The 20,169-nt window shown below is 43.4% G+C and overlaps 1 protein-coding gene across 1 annotated transcript; it reads right to left on the bottom strand.

Annotated features, from left to right (window-relative positions):
• Positions 1-806: 806 nt before the first annotated feature.
• LOC116039641 (meprin A subunit beta-like) lies at positions 807-19,397 on the bottom strand. Its single transcript, XM_031284573.2, has 15 exons — positions 19,143-19,397; positions 18,963-18,990; positions 9,146-9,196; positions 9,012-9,055; positions 8,783-8,861; positions 8,562-8,679; positions 7,622-7,800; positions 6,695-6,913; positions 5,394-5,543; positions 4,133-4,348; positions 3,533-3,789; positions 3,115-3,325; positions 1,522-1,698; positions 1,151-1,425; positions 807-990 (listed from the first exon to the last, which is right to left on the bottom strand). The coding sequence occupies exons 1-15, from the start codon at positions 19,182-19,184 to the stop codon at positions 946-948; spliced, it is 2,091 nt and encodes a 696-aa protein (XP_031140433.1). The 5' UTR covers positions 19,185-19,397; the 3' UTR covers positions 807-945.
• Positions 19,398-20,169: the final 772 nt, after the last annotated feature.

Here is a 20,169-nt window from a genome sequence, read left to right as displayed (position 1 = left end):
AATTAACAAGGGTTATAGAGGCCATGGATATATTATTTATTATTTATTCGGAGAAGGTTCACTGAGAGGAAGCCTCTCTTTTGCAGGAACGACCTGTCACATTCACACAGTTGCACATTCATACCTGGAAATCGCCCAGTACAACCACAGTCTGATCTGCTGGCCACTGACAGCCGTTTTTGGGTTAGGGCCTTGCTCAACGGCAGCTCAGTGGTGGTTATGAGGGAGGGACAAGCGCTGTTCTTTCACTTTCCCCACCCATGCTACGTTTACACGTGGCCGGCTATTTTCATGAACGGACATTTCAACCTCTCCGTTTTCAAAAATAACATCGTGCACAGCTGTCAGTTTTCAGAAAAGTGTTTTACACGAACCCGTGTATATATGCCGTCAATGCCGTCAAGAGCATGCCAAACCTGTAGGTGGCAGTGTAGCAACGAATCACTTCCTCTGTCTTATCTTCCTCACTTCCTTGGCTGCCTAAACCTCCGTTTGTCTTAGTTTACATGCAAACGTGCAAACGAAGTTTTCCAAAATCTCCACTCTGGCCAGAGTTTTTAGAAAGAATCGTTTTCAGAGACAAAACTCCGTTTGCGTGTAAACGAAGGGCACAAACGAAGGGAAATGTCTACATTTTTCAAAATAACCATGTACATGTAAACAGGTTACAAGATTTTATCCTGTCGGTCTGGGGATTGAACCAACAACTTTCAGGTCACACGCTCGAGTCTCTAACCATAAGACCGCAATTATCATGTAAGAGTGTTACACGAGGAGGGTTGCTGTGGACAAATCGTTCGAACATGCATGCTGTCAGAGATTTTATTTCAAACAAATTTTTAATACAAATTCAGATTATATATGATAATCAGTCACGTGACAATCTGATTAAATAGATCATTTAGTAATGTGCTCTACTGGTGATTGTTTCCTTTCATCTGGACATCATGGAGTAGTGAAAGGAGATGGTAGATCTTTGGTCTGGTGCTCCTGTAATGAAATAGAGATGTATTAAGTACAGATTCTTCAAAGACAAACTAAAAACACAACAGTTTGCTTTAGATGCTTAAGAACAAATGAGGAACGGTAAACTATCGCTAACCTAAATTGCAATGATGTGAAATACTGTTGAACCTGATGTTTAACTCACATTGGCTTCCATGAATCCAGGCATGTCCTGTATGATCACCACCATGTCGCTCTCCTGCTGTCTTCTCCTCCTCCTCATCCTCCAGGCGTTCCCTATGATCACCATGGAAACCACCAACATGACTGCTACCACTGACCCTGCCACAGCTGTGACCAGCATGGAGTTATCAGCAGCTCCCTGCGGAGCCCCTTGGTCTACAGCCTTCATCATCAGACCGGCGTCAGCATAAACAGCCGAGCGGGGAAGAGGCTGAGATAGCAGCAGATCAGATATATCTGAGGACAAGTAGAAGCACAACCGTGACCTTTCAGAGACAGGTTGATCTTAGATATACAGTACAGTACAGCTGTCACGTCTGAATGGCTCCATACCTTCCAGACTGAAAACAAAGAAGGCATCTTCTTGTTTGATGAAGTTTCTGCTCTTTAGTCTGCTGTGAGTGATGAAGGCACTTGTTCCACTGCCTGGGCCTCGATAGTAATAGCTGCCATCAGACACAGTCACTTTACTGCCCACCTTCCTGGGATCGTCCCAGTAGTACTCAGTGCCTGGGAGAAACAGGTGAACTGTCATTCTCTATCTGACAAACAAAGCAACAATTCATTGTAAAAAGCAGTGGTTCCCAAACTTTTTGGTCTCAGGTACCCCTACAGCCCTGTCAGATGAACTCATTTACCTCTTCATCAATTCACACTGTATGTTCTAAATATAACACTGTTCATTATATAAAAGTGGATATTGTTAATTATTTCCTACAACTGAACTGTCAATATTGAAGTTGGGTTTGGTCAACAATTCTTCTACTACTACTTTGAGTGAAGCTGAATGTTTCAACCATTTATCCATTAACGTTACTCTAAGCCATCACTTTTAGCTTTTTCAAATTTGAGCTTTTTTAATTGTTTCTCTATTACTTTAGCTAATGATTCAAACTGTTTATTCATTTTATTCATCACTTTTAACTAGTTATTTCTACCATTTATTCATTACTTTTAGCTAAACTGCACTTGCTTGCTTACTTTTCACTCTTATATAACTGCAACATGTAGTGTTCAGGCATTTAGTTGACTTCATGTTAATTTGTGGATATATTCTTCCAATCAAAACATAATTTCTATTTTTTCAAATTAGTTGAGCTACTCTACAATCTTTCCCCACCCAGTCTCACGGCAGTTTGTGTAAATGTCACGTTATTTTTAATCTATTGATACGTGTTCATGGGGACGTTTTTCTCGTTTTGTACGTGGTGGCCAGCACGAAATACCCTACAGGGAAAGGACGCCCCATATGCTGGGAGGCGGCCGCCGAGAGACAGCCGCGGGGGACGGCCGCTGGGGACGCGCAACAATAACGGGACGGGGCGCCTCACACGCCGGGAGACGGCCACTGGGGACGCGCCACAATAACGGGATGGCGGAGGTTGGGTTTAGAAAAACACTACAGGGAAAGGGCGCCTCACACGCCGGGAGACGGCCGCTGGGGATGGCCGCTGTGGACGGCCGCTGGGGACGTGCGACAATAACGGGACGGTTGTGATTAGGAAGACTACGGGAAACAAAACGCTACACGCTCGCCCGGGTGAAAGTCTTGTGTTGTTTGACCCATGCACCACCCCGACCATCCTCCCTACGTGGATTTTCGACTCTTTATACTACTCCCTACCATTTTCATGCTGTGACCACGAAATATGCTTCCCATTGAAATACATTACTTCACATTTTCGTGCTGGCCACCACATAAAAAACGAGAAAAACGTCCTTGTGAACACGTATCAATAGATTAAAAATAATGTGACATTTACACGAACTGCCGTGAGACCGGGCTGTCTTTCCACATAGCCCCTAGTAACTGCAGAAGTAGCCCCTGGAGTACACGTACCCCTGGTTGGGAATCACTGCTATAAAAGAACAAAATTAGTGGCTAGTGAGGCTTGCTACACTACAAGTTATCCCCTCATCTCTTACCATCAGAGGACTTCTTGTCGGGGTCAGTGGTGACCATTCGGTGCATGTTCAATTGCTGTCTGATGTCAGACTGCTGATCTATCAGGGCCATAGTTGCCTGCTGCCATGGACATGGCCACTTGAGTTTGTGGTCGTTGGGACCTGAGGTCAGGTGGAAGTAGGTGGCCATTTTCCCTGGACTGTCACTTGTTCCGTTTAGGTACACACCAACCTACAGATCACAGAGTAGTATGAAATGACGTTAGGGTACTATGCAAGGAAGTGATGATAATGTAAGTGAATTGACCATTTGCCAAATGCCTCCCCAGATAAGCAATTGACCAATTATAGCTTAGCAACCATAACTATACACAACAGGTATGTAAAAGCTTTGGATTTCTTCAAGATTGAGAGAATCAAACATTTAAAAGGCATTTACCTGGAAGGAGTAACCTGCTGGTGACAGAAAGCGAGGGCTGTAGAGTTTACCTCCTGCTGGTGTGGTGGCCAGCAGGCGAGTGATGTTGCGGATGTGCCAGACATGCTGAGGGCACTTTGTGGATGACAGGTTAATGTCATCCAGAGAGAAACCTCCCTTCGATGGACTACTTCCCCTCACGCCCTCAAAAACCACACGGCCCTTTTGTGTCATATTCAGATTGATGTTATGCAGTTCCCAGGAGCCCATGGCACCTCCTGTAAAGAGAACAGGTAGAACAGAGAATAGACATTAGTCTCTTTCCGACCAAGTAGTTACAGGAACGTAGTTATAGTAACAGTCCCCATTTATTATATGGATAAGATTGTAGGTGAAATATGTGTTTTGTTTTTGATTTGATTTCAGCTTATTTCAAATTATTCTGGTTACATAATATATGTTTTTTGTTTGTTAAAAAATGAGAGAATGCTGGTGAACATCGGTGCAGTCATAGTGTTGCTTGGGGTGGCCAAAGTCACAAACTTCCAAATCATGCATTCAGTGGGCTTTAACTATAACTATACGGGTGTGTCACACAATGTGTAATATTTCATTTCTTACCTGAAATACTCTTGAAGAGCTTCAGTTTACCGCTGGGGTTGGCCTCATCATACTGCCGCACCCAGATATTGAGAATATCATCATCTGCCCCGGTGTTATGGAGGAAGAACTGCAGACACTGGGCTCCAGGTTTCGGGTAAAGCAAACGACTCTCCAGGAATGCACGGTCACCAGGTTCTGCAGAGGCTGTGCTGAAGTGCATGAAGTAGCCTTTTCCTGAGGGCAGGAGGAGACAACAGGGGCTAATGTTGGGCCTCAGAAGTTTGTCACATTACATTTTATGGTACCATATTCAAGAACATACTTCATCATTGTCAATTCAGTATGCTTACTATGCTTATTACATTTCACTGGAGTTGTATTTGTATTTTATATGATTTCATGTGACAAATTGATTGGTTGATTGAATGATTGATTGACTGGTTGATTGATTGGTTGGTTGGTCGGTTGGTTGGTTGATTGATTGATTGATTGATTGATTGATTGATTGATTGGTTGGTTGATTGGTTGATTAAAGTCTCCTCCAGTGGTACTGCCTGGACTTAGAACTAATTGGCCAAATTTCAGCAGAGACATCCATTACACTGTACTGCAATTTTGTTAAAGGCTAATAAATCATTTTCATATGTTTATTGATGACATTGACAATGTACAGTAATACCCACATTATGTTTCAGCTTTTTATAACAAATAATGAAAGAAAACGCTCTAAATTCTATCTAATAAATTACTAATAAATTGGCATTGGCATTGTTTTTACTGACAGCCTGTACTTTGTACAGGTTATGTTATAAATCACTTCAGGCACCTTTGTTTTTATCTTCAGACACTGCACACACACACACACACACACACACACACACACACACACACACACACACACACACACACACACACACACACACACACACACACACACACACACTGATACACTAAACACCAAGGCCAGCTATTTATGTATGAGACTAGATGAGGTGATAAAGTGATTAGCTTTCTTTAATAACTGCTAACTGGACAACAACATAGGGATGTGTATAATATAAGATTATACTGTAGCCTATACAGTTTATCTGCAGTTTCCAGTGTTTCATTAATAAAATTCAAATGTTCAAACCCAAGATGCCATTTCTTGTGGCTGCATTATTTCCTTAAAATTGAGAGTTCTAGATATTTTGTGACATATTTGGTATCTCTTGAAGCTTTTTCCAGCAAATTTTAAAAGGAAAGTCCGTAACAGGTATTTGTTTTGGTTGTCAGTCACCTTTGCATTGTCCCATGTTGGAGAAGTCAGTCTGAGGCCCTCCGCTCACAGAACTACGTTGTTCCCACTCAGCGTTGCCAGGACCCTGAATCATCCCACAGATGTTCTCCTCCTCAAAGTTACAGCTATCCACAAAGCTAGAAGACTTGGCTGTGGAGAGGAAACAGTCACAATTTCATCAAGATACTTCGGTACAGGTACTGAGTCCTTACAGCAGCGGCCTGGGGTTCGACACCAACCCATGGCCCTTTGTAGTAGTAGATGCCAGACTATTTCTAATTAGAGCACCAGTCTCAATAACTATTTGATGGAAACTTCTTGTATCAGTGTTTTTAATCAGGATACCTCTGGTCAAATGTGTTATCACAAATCCTGCTTTCTTTTGCCCTCCATTAAAGGAGTGATAAATGTGTCGATATGCCACAGTGCTCTATCTGTCAGCCTGATAACTATGGGCTGATAACGCAGATAGAGAGCAAAAGTGCCACCACACAAATATTGTTACATCATCTTGCAACAGAAGTTCACCTGGACCAAGAAAAAAAAGAACACAGAACAGAAAAGAGCTGGCTGGTACAGAAGAGGATTAGAACTAGGGCTGCACAATATATTGTTTTTTTATCGTCATCGCAATATCAACTGGCGCAATATACAAATCGCGAAAGGTTGCGACATATCGCACAAGACACTCAGTGATGTTTTGTGTTAGCTGAAAGAAAAAAGCAGAAGAAAACTGCACTTTAAAATGTAACTCATTCTTTTTTTAGTATTTCCAATTTATATTCAATTCAGTGTTCAATTTGTTCCATAGAAGAATGTTGTAAATGATTTCCTTTCATTTGTTTTAAATTCAACAAGTAATTTGTTGTATTTTAGAAGAACACTGTAACCAGCAGAAAGGCATAAGTAAGAAACACTTTAATATCTGTTTATTTATCGCAAGTAATATCTTTATCGCGATATTCAACAACATCGCATATCACATATTTTCCTCATATCGTGCAGCCCTAATTAGAACCAATGTGAAAAACATTTTTGAGTTCTGAGTTTAAAGTCCGAATTCTGAGAGGAATTATTATCAGAATTCGCGCTTTAATCTCACAATTCTGATTTAAAACTCAGAACTCAAATACATTTTTCACATGTGGCCCTAATCCTCTTCTGTAGATAGGTTATTATGGGATAAAAATAATTCTTATTTTATGAGGTGATTTAGTTTATTGATTGTTCCAACACTCAAAGTGCAGGTTTTATGTCTCATTTATTGGACACAATGACAGGTTGAGAATGAGATGACTCACTGCAGTTGTAGAGACGGTTGAGCTTGGTCAGATCACTAGCACTGAACCCCATCCTCTGACCAATCACATCCATGAAGTGGGGGATCTTGGTGACGATGGTGGGCTCAGAGCCAATGTTAAAGGATGTCTTTGTGTAGTGCATTACAGAGCCGTAGTCATAGGCAACACCTAAAGCACTCGACACTGCGTCATCGTATTTTTTGAAGTTGTGCTCTTTACCTGAGGAAGGCATTAAAACAATATCAGGAAGAATATAGCCCTTTGTTTTTGAAAATGTATTCAGACGGCAGGCACGCATAAGGAGAAAAATGCAGGAGATAATACGTTACTACATACACTAATTTGACAAGACCAGGTAGAAACCTAGTGTATAGTGGACCGCATGGTCAATGTGCTTAATTGCGGCCATCTTGTTACAGGGATAGTCAGTGGCGTCTATCACGTGAATTCTTGGATATCAAATGTTCATCTGTAGTGGTCCAGGTATTTGCTTTTAAAGTGTACTATTACTCATCTAAAGTGTCATTGTGTAATTAATGTAACTTTGTTAAACAGACCAGACCTACGTAGGTTGCAACCCATTAAAATTATGAACATGTTCACAGCCTCAAATGTTGGTCTTGAAAAGCAGCATGGACAAACTAAAACCTACAGTGTAGGTTTTAGTTTTACTTAAAAGTAAATGTACAGTGTAGATCCTATACGATCGGTGTTGTAACTGTTGCCACAATTCATTTTGAAAGAGCAACGGCCAAATGGGCAACTCCGACCTGACCGAAGTCATCACTCACTCCGACCAATGGTGTAACTTTATCACTCAGCGACAGAGGGACAGAGCGACAGACCTTCGTGTTTATAGACCCCCCCAAGCTTGGCGGTTCGGCCCAAAAAAAAGTGTTGAGATGTAATTCAAGGTGTTGTTATTACCAGGTTCAATGCGATCCCACATGATGTTGACATAATCATCACGGTCAGCTCTGGACTGCTCATGCCAGAAGCCCAGAGCGTGCAGGAACTCGTGCTCAACGGTTCCAAGACGATCACAGTTTTTACCAATGGACAGCCGCTGCTTCCCCACATGCTGGTTGCCTACAGAGGAAAAGCATCTATGGAGAGGGAAAGCAAGCACTCTTGACTAAATGGTCTTTCAAGCCGCGGAGAGAAGGCCATCATTTAGAGGATGACAAATACACCTGTAGATAGCCTTAGCTAGCTGGCGTTAGCTCAGAACCAGCCTCAGTAACAATTTCATTAGGTTTTAGTAAACTTGTCTGTGAGCAGTAATACTAATTTGTTTTGCCACTTGGGGACAGCAGATTGTATAGAGCTGGTAACAAACAGTGCCTATTTATGCATCTAGCAGACAAAGAACAACATTAGCATCATTTAGATTCATGTTTGTGGTCAACCGACAACTGTAAGTCCAAATATTGACTCTCCTTTGAGCTCTAATTTGGTCATTGACTACTGAGAAAAATATGTGTCTGCTACATGTGCCACTATGCTCACCTGCTGGTGGTTAACTTTATCAGTCTGCCGCTTTATGCTGGACAGTTTATCAGAGGTTTTTCACTGAATACGTCTAAAGTTATGTGCCGTAAAACCTTACGGCACATAACTGAGGCGCTGAGGGGAACTGCAGAGTCTGGTGATAATTCTCTGTAGGTTTGCCACTACAAGACATTTCACCCATTGCGTATATAAAAGTATTTATTAGTGCACCTTCAAACCTTTGTTGAGGATGCAGTGATTGCATTAACATGTGTTGTGGCTTCATGTGTTAGGACACATGCAACAAGCAGGCATGTAATAAGCACTGACAGTTTGGTTCAAGAATACAGCGATATTAAGTGAACACAGTGCTCACCCGCTTCCTTTGAACACAGAGATGTAGTTCTCCTCTCCTTTCCATGGCGTAAAGTCAATGCAGGTCTTCAGTCTGTACTGGTCAAATGCTTTCAGGATCACTCCCTTTGCATTCATGTCTACAGTACATGTTACATGGTGTATGACAAAGAAACATGAGAAAGCATCCTAATTTAGTGCATATCCATAATAACATAAGTACTAGGAATGTGAGTTTCTTACCCAGACTGTCCTCGAGATAGTAGGGAATGGTTGTTGGCCAACGATACTTGTCTCCTATAATGGAGTTTCTGCTGAATGTCTGATGGGAATGCAGTGAACAACAGGTATACAATTAGGGATAAATGAAGGAGTAACAGAGTGCAAACTTCAACAGACTCACTGAGGTGAGTGCTTGTGGTCTTATATATATATATATATATATATATATATATATATATATATGGCTTACTTCCTCCTGCTCAATGTCTCCCTCCAGCAGGTCCAGCCCAGCCACTGCAAAGGAAAATTGTATTGGTTGATGAAAATCCTCAGATGCATCGAGACATTATACAACAAAGCAAAACAAAAATAGTGTCGACAAACCTTCATTGATGTTAAAGATGTCCCAGTCATGGCCTTCATCCACATCAGTTTCTGTAGATGTAGAATCAAAAATATTCTGCTCAAAAATGGGATTAAAGGATGATATTATTAATGTAATTATTATTGTGCTGTGTATTTGTGCTATTAGCATTTGCAATGGACTTCCAAGTTGTTCTGAGTGACAGCCCTTTTGGCAAAGAAGTGTAACAGAGTTATTTAGTGATTCCACTTGCCAGGGTTTAATCGTCCAATACCAAGAGGTTGCATTGACATTCTGTATTGTGGTTGGTCAGTGGGCGTCCCCTCTGTAGATATATGCCCTTGTATGTGATTTAGCGGTGCCAGTGCACGAGGAGTGTGCCTGTGGTAGGTTGGATCGCACCCAGTCATAAGCACATTTGAATTGTTTCTTTTAATAATATTTCATTTACATGCCATGCTGATATGATGATGTATAAATTCTTCGGTAGAATGTAGCGACGGCTATGTATACTGTTTGAAATGCTTATCTCGTGCAATGTACAGAAAGTGCTCAGGTCATGCTAGTTAGCTTAGCCGGCTAGTTAGCTTAGCTGGCTAGTTAGCGTAGCATGCTAGGTCGCTAATTTGCTTTTGTCCTTCTGTAATTAGAATGACGTGTGTACGCTGTATCCTACGTGGCTGACCAGGATATAATTCTTTGTTTACCAGGTACATATTGTATTTTTTGTCTACATATTTGTTCAATTTAATGTCATGTTGTGATATTATATATGCCATTGTACGTGATTTAGCGGGGCCAGTGCACGAGGAGTGTGCCCGTGAATGACGTGTGTACGCTGTATCCTACGTGGCTGACCAGGATATAATTCTTTGTTTACCAGAATAAACCCGACAAGATTGAGAATCCAGTGTGAAGTCTTCAATTATTACACAACGCAGAGATCACATGGGTTACAATGGTGCCGTGACCGTGCTTCTGGAATCATCGCATTGCGGGAGGATTCGCCGGTTCCAGAAGTCGGCTGGTGTTGCGTAGTAGGGAGTGAGTGAGTCGGCTCACCAGAGCGCATTTATCTGCCTGTAGCGCAGTGCCACTTTTTGCCACATGGGGGCAATATTGTTTTATTTACCACTGGTTTAATGAGTGTTTTCCTTGGTTGTTAAAATAGAGCTGTGCTAGAGCTTTTTGAGAATTTTGAGGTTTCTAATATAAGAAAATACAAAAAAAAAAAAAATATATATATATATATATATATATATATGGACTATATAATAGATATATATATACACAATACAAAGAAATAAAATAAAGGGCTAATGAGAAGAGACATTACCGTTTTCTTTTACATTTAATTTAACTTTTACATTTACATGTAATTTGGGTATCAAAAGTATGATGTGATCATATACATTTTTTTTTTGCAAAGACTGATGTCTTCTATTGGAAGAGTATAGTGTTTTTATACAAAAGGAAGTTATTGAAAGGGTGTTTTGTTTTATTCTGTTTTTGACTTGCAAATAATATAAAAATTTTCTTTGTGCCATATTATGGCAGGTTTAAATGGTTTTGGAAGGGGAAGAGGGACATTTTTGTGCACTCCAATACCATCCACTGTTAAGGGTACAGCCAGATTTCTGTCTGATCCTATCACATCTACACCCATGCCGGATCTTGAGAATATGTCAGTTGGCAATGATACTTACTATGTCCCTCCACGTTCAGTGGGAGTTGGAGCGCCCAGCGCTGAGAATGAGGGGGCTTCTGTGAATCTGATAGCGGGCATAGCACAGCAGATTGGGATCGCCATTGGTGAGAGCATTACCTCTCATATAGGGTCCAAGTTGCACAGCGGAGTGGGGCCCGATGTTGCAGGGCATACAAACAGCTTAGGTGGGGCAGGCCCTTCTCTGGTGAACTTAGTGGTGAAGTCTGACATTACAGAGCCAGTGTGCTTTAAGGGTGATGATTCAGATATGTGCACAGTTCATGAATGGGAGACGGTTCTCACAACATACTTTCGGAAAACGGGGACTCCAGTTACTGAGCAAGCTGAGGAAGTGATGAGCAGGCTCAGGGGGAGGGGGTAGTGATTCGTAGTAACCCTTCACTCGATCTTTCTAATGGTCCAGCCCCTATCTTTGATACACTAAAGCAGCATTTCAGTGACACGGTTTTCTCCACTATGCCATTAGCTGATTTTTATGCTACTTTACCAGCCCCTAGCGAATGCCCTTTTGAGTATTGGTTAAGACTGAACAGGGCAATGGAGATTGCAGAAGACTGTTTAAAGAGACAAAACAAGATGATTGATAATCCGTCTTGTGAGCTCACTGCCATGTTCATTAGACATTGTCCCGACCCCGAACTGTCTCTCATATTCAGGTGTAAAGCTTCACAGCTTTGGACAGCAGCTGAGGTTCATGAAAAGCTGGTTGAACATAAGAGGGTTCAGAGGTACTCACCTCATTCAAAGACAGCCCCTGCTATCACCTCGCTACGACAAGAGGTCAGTTCAACGGCTCATCCCACAGTGCCTGCTGGTATGCTTCACAATGAGGCCAGCCTAACCTCCAGTTCAAATCAGGCGACTCAGGGGTCCGCTGGGCAACTAGAGCACATCATCGCTAGGTTGGAGCGTCTTCTTGAGCAGAGACCGCAGCAGGCCCAGTTTCAGGGCAGGTCAAACCCTCTTTTCCAGAGAGGCCAAAGGAACAGGGCCAGGCCTTCATTGGTCTGTGAGGTGTGTGGGGATGTTGGCCATAATACCCGATTTCACTGTAGGGCTGACCATCTCTGCTTTCTGTGTTTTGCGCCTGATCACACAAGTGCAGTATGCCCTAAGTCAACAGCCGTAAAGCCAGCTGGCATGGTGCCCACAGGACCAGCCACCCCAAGTCAGGAAAACTAGAAGGCCAGCATTTGGAGGGGGTGAGTGTTGAGCCTTTTATTGATCCCCCAGTAATGAAGGACGATATTGAATCGGTTTACGAGAGTGTGTGTGAAGAGTTAAAATTAACGAGTCAAGTAATAATACAGAACACACAAAAACTGCACCCTCACGATGATCTCTTCTATGAAAAAGTATTACTTGGTGGCAAAGTTGAAGTGAGGGCTATGCTGGACAGCGGTTCAATGGCTTGTTCTTTAAGCTCCAAGATGTGGAACAGACTGTTGGAGGAGAGAGTGTTAAAAAGCCCTTCATTGACACCTTCAGATGTAATTTTGATTGGGTGCGGTGGGTCAAGGACGAAGCCTCTAGGAGTGTGTGAGCTGGAGATGGAGGTGTACGGCTGTCGTGTGGCCGTCTCCACACTCGTCGTTGAAAACCAGGGGGATGACCTCATTGCTGGCAGTAACCTCTTGAGATATTTGATTCGCCAGTTGAAGATGTCTAATAACTTGTGCGATGACATGTCCGCCTCTGAACACAGTGAAGCTGAGAAGCACCAGCTTCTGATCGCTAACATGGAGACGTGGGCTGGCAGTGATGTCCCTGACAAAGTTGGGACTGTAAGAATAAAAAGAGCTGTGACGCTGGAGCCTCAAAGTGAGCACTTGGTCTGGGGCAGGCTGCAGAGTGTGGGAAATCTCTCAGTTGGCAGTGCTGTCATTGTAGAGCCCACCACCGCAAGGTCAAGACACAGGTCAGTTCTGGTTGGAAAGACAGTGGCCCTGCTGCGCAGTGATGGATGGCTTCCCCTGAAGGTGATAAACCCCTTAGAGAAACATGTGATACTAAGACGTAATGCCAAGATAGCAGACGTATATCCCTGCATGGCATTGAAGGACTTTGACTGCTTTGATGTGAGTGACACCTCACAGCATTGTGTGCAGCAGCAGACACAGGAAGCAGCTGACATATTGACTGAAAGGCAGGTTGTGTCGAGCCTGACATCTGATGCTTCCACCATAGCTAACGGCTGTCCCAGAAATGGCGGATCCAACGGACCTGGAAGCAGTCCCAGCGCTGTCTTACGTGACTTAGGATTGGCAGACATAGATGTAGATTCATGTGATGTGTCTGCCTCCTGTAGAGAGAAAGTTGTTCACCTGTTGACCCAGTACCAATCCATCTTCTCAAAGGATAAGTTGGACTGTGGAAAGGCTACAGGCTGCCTTCATAGAATTCGACTCAGTGACGAAAAGCCTTTTCAAATGCCATACCGACGCATTCCACCGAACCAATATGAAAAGCTCAGGCTGGCTTTGGATGAAATGGAGGAACGGGAGATCATACGGAAGTCCAGCAGTGACTATGCTTCACCCTTAGTCCTTGTCTGGAAGAAGTCTGGCGACCTAAGACTTTGTAATGACTTCCGTTGGATAAACGCTCGCACCATCAAAGACGCGCATCCCCTTCCTCACCAGGCTGATGCTTTGGCAGCACTGGGTGGCAACGCCTACTTTTCTACCATGGACCTCACCTCCGGCTACTATAATGTCGAGGTTCACGAGGATGACAAAAAGTTTACAGCCTTTTCATCGCCGTTTGGACTGTACGAGTATAGCCGCCTGCCACAGGGGCTCTGCAACAGTCTGCGACATTTATGCGGATGATGCTCAACATCTTTGGGGATCAGAACTTCCTCAGCCTACTGTGCTACCTCGATGATGTCCTGGTGTTTGCACCCACTGAAGAACTGGCAATGGAACGCTTGCAGATGGTCTTTGAGCGCCTCAAGGTTCACAACCTAAAGCTCGCGCCGAAGAAATGCAAATTCCTGCAGCGATCGGTGAAGTTCCTTGGGCATGTAATTAGCGCTGATGGCATTGCTACGGACCCTGAGAAGGTGAGGACCATTACTGCTCTATCAGAAGAGGATCTCATGGAAGATGGTACAGCAACCCCATCGCAGCGGAAAATACGGTCGTTTCTGGGAATGGTGGTCTTTTATCAGCAATTCATCGAGGGCTGTTCCTCTATAGCCAAACCGCTGTTTGGGCTGACAACTGGGAACAAGTCCCCTCGTACGAAGAGGACAAAGCGCCGACCACTTCAGCGAACACTGACAGCTGCAGACTGGACTGGAGAGTGAAGCCAGGCTTTCCATCAGCTGAAGCAAGCCTTACTGGATCAGGTTGTTTTGGCTCATCCGAATTTCAGTGAACCCTTCCTGCTCTCAGTGGATGCGTCCTGTAATGGGCTTGGTGCAGTGTTATCTCAGGTGCCTACAGGGGGCTCCACAGCAAGGCCAATTGCTTTCGCCAGCAAGTCACTCACCTATGCACAGTCCAAATATCCGGCACATCGATTGGAGTTTTTTGCAATGAAATGGGCTATCTGCGACAAGTTTCATCATTGGCTGAGAGGACACCAGTTCACAGTGTTGACTGACAATAACCCGCTGACCTACATTCTGTCCAAAGCAAAACTAGACGCGTGCGAACAAAGATGGATCGCCAAACTTGCACCGTTTCAGTTTGATATTAACTATATTCCGGGTACCAAGAACATTGTCGCAGATGCCCTGAGCCGAGAACCCTTTGTCCGACCAAGTGCACTCCATCGTCTGACGAGGGTTGCATACAAAGAACTGCTGGGTGAAGCTGATGCTGTGCACACAGACAAGGTGCAAGATGTGTTCCGCTGGTCTAATCATCCATTTGACACAGCCTCTGATGTTGAGCCTGTTGTTGTTTGCCAGTGTGCATTTGTTTCCCAATCTGGTGCTCTGTCTGAACAGGAAGTGGCCGCCGTTCTTCAGTCACGCAAGCTGCTGGACACTGATGTGGGTTCCCATGCGATGCTGCTGCCACAACTCCCGCAGGAGGTGATGCCATCAGAACCAATTGGCGGGGAGGTGCTGTCTCATGATCAGCTGATAGATAAGCAGAGGAATGATCATGTATTGAGCAGAGTGATCTTCTATGTGGAGAGGGGAAGGAGACCCTCAAGGAGGGAGCGTGCTAAGGAGTCGGTTGAAATCCTCCGGTCGCTGAGATCTTGGGAGAAGCTGGTGATGAAGAGAGGTGTGCTGTATCCCATATCGAAGAACGCCATTACTAAGAAGAAGACTTACCTGTATGTGGTTCCTGCTTCGCTGCAAGCAAAGGTCTTGGATGGAGTCCATGATGGGGCAGGTCATCAGGGCCAACAGCGGACTTTGTACCTGAACAGGCAACGGTTTTTCTGGCATGGCCTGGAAAAAGATGTTAAGGAATATGTGAAATGTTGCAGGCGATGTGTGCTGAGCCTTGCTCAGCACACATCGCCTGCAACATTTCACATACTCCTGAGCCGGCGGCCAGAGCACCGTTAGAGAACATCATCACGACTGAGCCACTTGCGCTTGTTAGTATAGATTTCTGGTCTGCTGAAGATTCTGCAAACAAGTCATTGGATGTGCTTGTCGTCACCGATCACTTCACTAAAATGGCACATGCCTTTTTGTGTCCAAACCAGTCTGCCAAGTCTGTGGCTCATCAATTGTGGAATAACTATTTCTTTGTTTATGGCTTTCCAAGATGCATTCACTCAGATAGGGGGGCAAATTTTGAGAGTACTCTGATAGCTGAAATCTTGAGTCTTGCTGGTGTCGATAAGTTCCATACTACGCCCTACCATCCTATGGGCAATGGATGCTGTGAGAGAATGAATAGAACCTTGGGCAACATGATTCGGGCTCTACCCCCGAAAGCCAAACACAGATGGCCACAGGCGCTTAAGTCCCTTACCTTTGCATATAACTGCACCATCCACGAGACCACAGGTTATGCACCGTTTCTACTGATGTTTGGGAGAATACCAAGACTGCCCATCGACATGGTCTTCAGCACGGTTCTGGATAACCCTGAGGTCATGAACTATGACCAGTACGTCCAACACTTAAGGAGAGATTTAAAAGAGGCCATGGCAATAGCACAGACTGCAGCTATCAAGCAGTTAAAGAGACATGCTGACTTGTATGATCGTAAAGTTCGAGGAGCACCTGTGGAAGTTGGTGACCGTGTCTTGCTGGCCAACAAAGGAGAGCGGGGTAAGCGAAAAGTTGGGAGAATGCTGTTTACCTGGTGGTTGGGATGAATGCTGACAGCCACACATACAAGATTCAGCATAGCAACACTGGCCAACAGAAAACAGTACACAGGAACTTGATAACGCCAGTCAACTTCCTACCCCTTCATGATGCTGCCTCTGAAGACAGGATGTCTGACATGTCTGAATCTGATGATTTGAGTGATGGCCGTGATGCTCAAGTAAAAACAGATACTTCATCAAGAGGAGCTGAGTACAGGACGAGGGTCTGGGTCTCAGCATTGCCGTCTGAGGGGACCAGCGACATGGGTCTGGATGATGATGGACAGTCCTCCAATGCACAGGATGTGGAGCATGAGGGGCCAGTTGAAATGCCACCCCTCCCCAATGACCCAACACCGCCTGATAATCAGGATGAGGAGTTGCCTGCTCCTACTCTTGGGGCATCGCCATCCCGAGAGTCAACTCAGTCGGAGGTTCTCCAGATCATGGGTGTTGACAATGTAGTTCCCGAGAATAATAACAGACCTGTCATTAACCGCGCACGCACGCCCATCCTCACAAGGCGACGTGCGGCTGTTTCACTCTCAGTTGGAGGCTCATTGAGTCGTGTCAGGTCAAGAGCAGGCCGGTTATTTAAGCCTGTATCGAGACTAGTTGAGATGATGAATCAAATGGTAGTTTAGACCCGGTATTGCTTAATTAAGAGTAGGGGTCTATCTGTAAGTTTCCTTTTTCTTATGGGCTAATACAATTCCTTTTTTTTTCTTGTCTTCTTTATGGTACTATGATGATACCTAGTATGGAGGACTGTCCCTCTGAAAGTTTTATTTGCTACACCAAGTGTGACGGTTTTGAGTCACAGGGTGTTGATGAGAGACTGGCAAGAAATGGGTCTCCGTGTGTTTTTGTTTGTAATTTGAGGTGATTGGCAGCCACAATGTGTACTTAACATGTAACAGGCATGTTTTACCTATGAAGGGTGAGGGGTTTGGCCGGCCTCTTTCTCTTTTAATTCTTGTGAGGAATAGTCTTTTGACTGGATTGCTTGTGGTTGCTCTATGGCAGGGTCTGCACCCTCAGAACTGTTTTCTTTTTTTTTTACTCATTGTAGCCCACATGTGCCTCAGAGTTTTGGGTACCTGGTGTGTGTTCAACTTACTGGTCAGTTTGTTGGGATGTTGTACTTTTTTTTTTTTTTTTTTTTTTTCTCCATTTATTTAGTGTGGACACGTGGAATTCAGCAGGGGGGAATGTAACAGAGTTATTTAGTGATTCCACTTGCCAGGGTTTAATCGTCCAATACCAAGAGGTTGCATTGACATTCTGTATTGTGGTTGGTCAGTGGGCGTCCCCTCTGTAGATATATGCCCTTGTATGTGATTTAGCGGTGCCAGTGCACGAGGAGTGTGCCCGTGGTAGGTTGGATCGCACCCAGTCATAAGCACATTTGAATTGTTTCTTTTAATAATATGTCATTTACATGCCATGCTGATATGATGATGTATAAATACTTCGGTAGAATGTAGCGACGGCTATGTATACTGTTTGAAATGCTTATCTCGTGCAATGTACAGAAAGTGCTCAGGTCATGCTAGTTAGCTTAGCCGGCTAGTTAGCGTAGCATGCTAGATCGCTAATTTGCTTTTGTCCTTCTGTAATTAGAATGACGTGTGTACGCTGTATCCTACGTGGCTGACCAGGATATAATTCTTTGTTTACCAGGTACATATTGTATTTTTTTTGTCTACATATTTGTTCAATTTAATGTCATGTTGTGATATTATATATGCCATTGTACGTGATTTAGCGGGGCCAGTGCACGAGGAGTGTGCCCGTGAATGACGTGTGTACGCTGTATCCTACGTGGCTGACCAGGATATAATTCTTTGTTTACCAGAATAAACCCGACAAGATTGAGAATCCAGTGTGAAGTCTTCAATTATTACACAACGCAGAGATCACCTGGGTTACAGAAGCACAGATTTATTTCAGGTATTCAGTTTGCTGACATCGCTTAAAGGGAAATATCTTTTATTAGGGAAATATATTTTTCAACCTAAACCCTATTTTCCCATGCATGTGTGTCTAAGTGACTAATATGAACAAAAATCTTTGAAACCGGTCCAGTATTGAGCGAGAACACTGTAACTGCAGCTGCAAACCAGGCTGCAATGTTATTCTATAGGGCAAATGTGCACCCTTAATTTCAGTTTTGGGGTTGTTTTTGCCACTGACAGGCTCAGATTGATATTGTAAGTGTAACTACATTACATAATTATGCATAACCACATCATAGAAAGACCATGGATGTATAGTGTGGAACGCGAGTGGGGAGAGAGGAGTTCCAGGGAGTTTGTTGTTTTGGAGTACAGACAGCGTAGCTTTGTGTTATCTAAAATATTTTCAATTGCACATTTCCGAATTGTGCCAACGAAATGTCAAGCTATATTGACAAAATGATATTTATGCCACGCATTTCTATTATTATCATGTTGGATCATGCGTAAAATTAGGCTATTATTGATGTATGACTTTAATAAAGATACCAGCATGCATGCTGTTCATGCCATCGTCATCGAAGCGTGGCAGCACAATATCAAAAACAGTGCCCTGCTTTAGTTGACCGTATTGCATCGTACTGTGATGTTTGTTTGTGATACCTGTGTGGAGGTTTATTGTGGTCATTACTGATTATTATAGATTAGATGTGCTACAAAAAGCAAGTAGGCCTACATGCTTTCAGCTTGTTTCTTTGCAACAACATCAGTCCTCTTGTTCAGGCTGCGCAGGCAAAGAAAAAATAAGCTTCCCTGAAAGCCATGGTACAGTTCGCACACTGATAATATGTGACTCACCTCTATCACCTTTCAGCTTAGCTGCTGCCTAGTAAATACATTAGAAAATACATTAATCAAAAGAGAAATTTGATTATAAAGAATGATCTGATATTCTGGGTGGCAACTCAACATTAAAGCAATGTCACTGTTTTGCACTGGAGATACAATATGAATGTTATGTTTCACAAAATGACTTACCAGTCCTAGGCCAAAGAACAGAATGATCCACCTGAGTGCCATGGCTCCAGCTGCAGACACATACTTACTGTGTTGGTTCAACCTGCCTCAGTGCTGCTGTGTGCTTTCTTTTTGTACAGAACAAGAAACACTGCAGTGCACGCAACATTCACATGATATACTAGTTTTTACGACTCAGGTTGAGAGAGGTTAGACACCTGTCAAATTAATTATTAATTTAATAGTCATGGTTAGGTTATCTAAGTACTGTAGCCACAATAATACACATACACTGGTGCAGACAGTTTGCACACACACACACACACACACACACACACACACATGCACACGCACACACACACACACACACACAGTGCGTTTTAATAGCTTTGTGGGGACCCGTCATTGACATAATGCATTACCTAGCCCCTTACCCTAACCTTAACCATCACAACTAAATGCCTAACCTTAACCCTTACCCTCATCCTAACCATAACCTAATTCTAAGCCTAATCCTACAACCAAGTTTTAACCCTCAAACAGCCCTTTAAAGTTGTGGGGTCCAGCATTTTGGCCCCACAAAGTTGTCAGAACTCCACAAGTACACTGTATTGGACCCCACGAATATAGTTAAACAAGAACCCACACACACACACACACACACACACACACACACACACACAGAAAGAGACGTGACCTTACCTGACAGTCCGATTTGTGACACAGCTTTAATCAGTGAGAACATCAGAGTCACATTTTTATTTTCACATCTGATTTGGTGGATGTTAATTAAAATCATTTTGTGAGACTGATCAAGTAAATGTATTTCAACTTTCAAATCAAATTAAAATTTGGCAGATTATCATGATGAATGAATCTTTCACCTGAAACAATGGTCAGAGTTTGCCAGCCTGGTTGTATATGTAGACAATGAGATACAGTACAGTGAGTTAAAGAAAAACAAGTTTGGTAGGAGACACTTTCAAGCTACCAAGAGAATATTCTTTTTGACTCCATAGCCAGCTAGATCTGCATCTGCGGCCTACCA

Source organism: Sander lucioperca, chromosome 4 (assembly GCF_008315115.2).
Source record: "Sander lucioperca isolate FBNREF2018 chromosome 4, SLUC_FBN_1.2, whole genome shotgun sequence".
NCBI lineage: Eukaryota > Metazoa > Chordata > Actinopteri > Perciformes > Percidae > Sander > Sander lucioperca.
Note: the sequence above shows the minus strand (reverse complement) of the source record. Positions and strands in the feature narration are given on the sequence as shown.

What these genes read in the sequence shown, in the direction of transcription:
- LOC116039641 (XM_031284573.2), bottom strand. Translation starts at nt 19,184, where the DNA reads ATGGCACTCAGGTGGATCATTCTGTTCTTTGGCCTAGGACTG. An exon ending in CGACAAGAAGTCCTCTGATG is followed by an intron (nt 1,699 to 3,114) that starts GTAAGAGATGAG and finishes TGTTTCTCCCAG; the next exon opens with GCACTGAGTACTACTGGGAC. An exon ending in CTGGATTCATGGAAGCCAAT is followed by an intron (nt 991 to 1,150) that starts GTGAGTTAAACA and finishes ATTTCATTACAG; the next exon opens with GAGCACCAGACCAAAGATCT.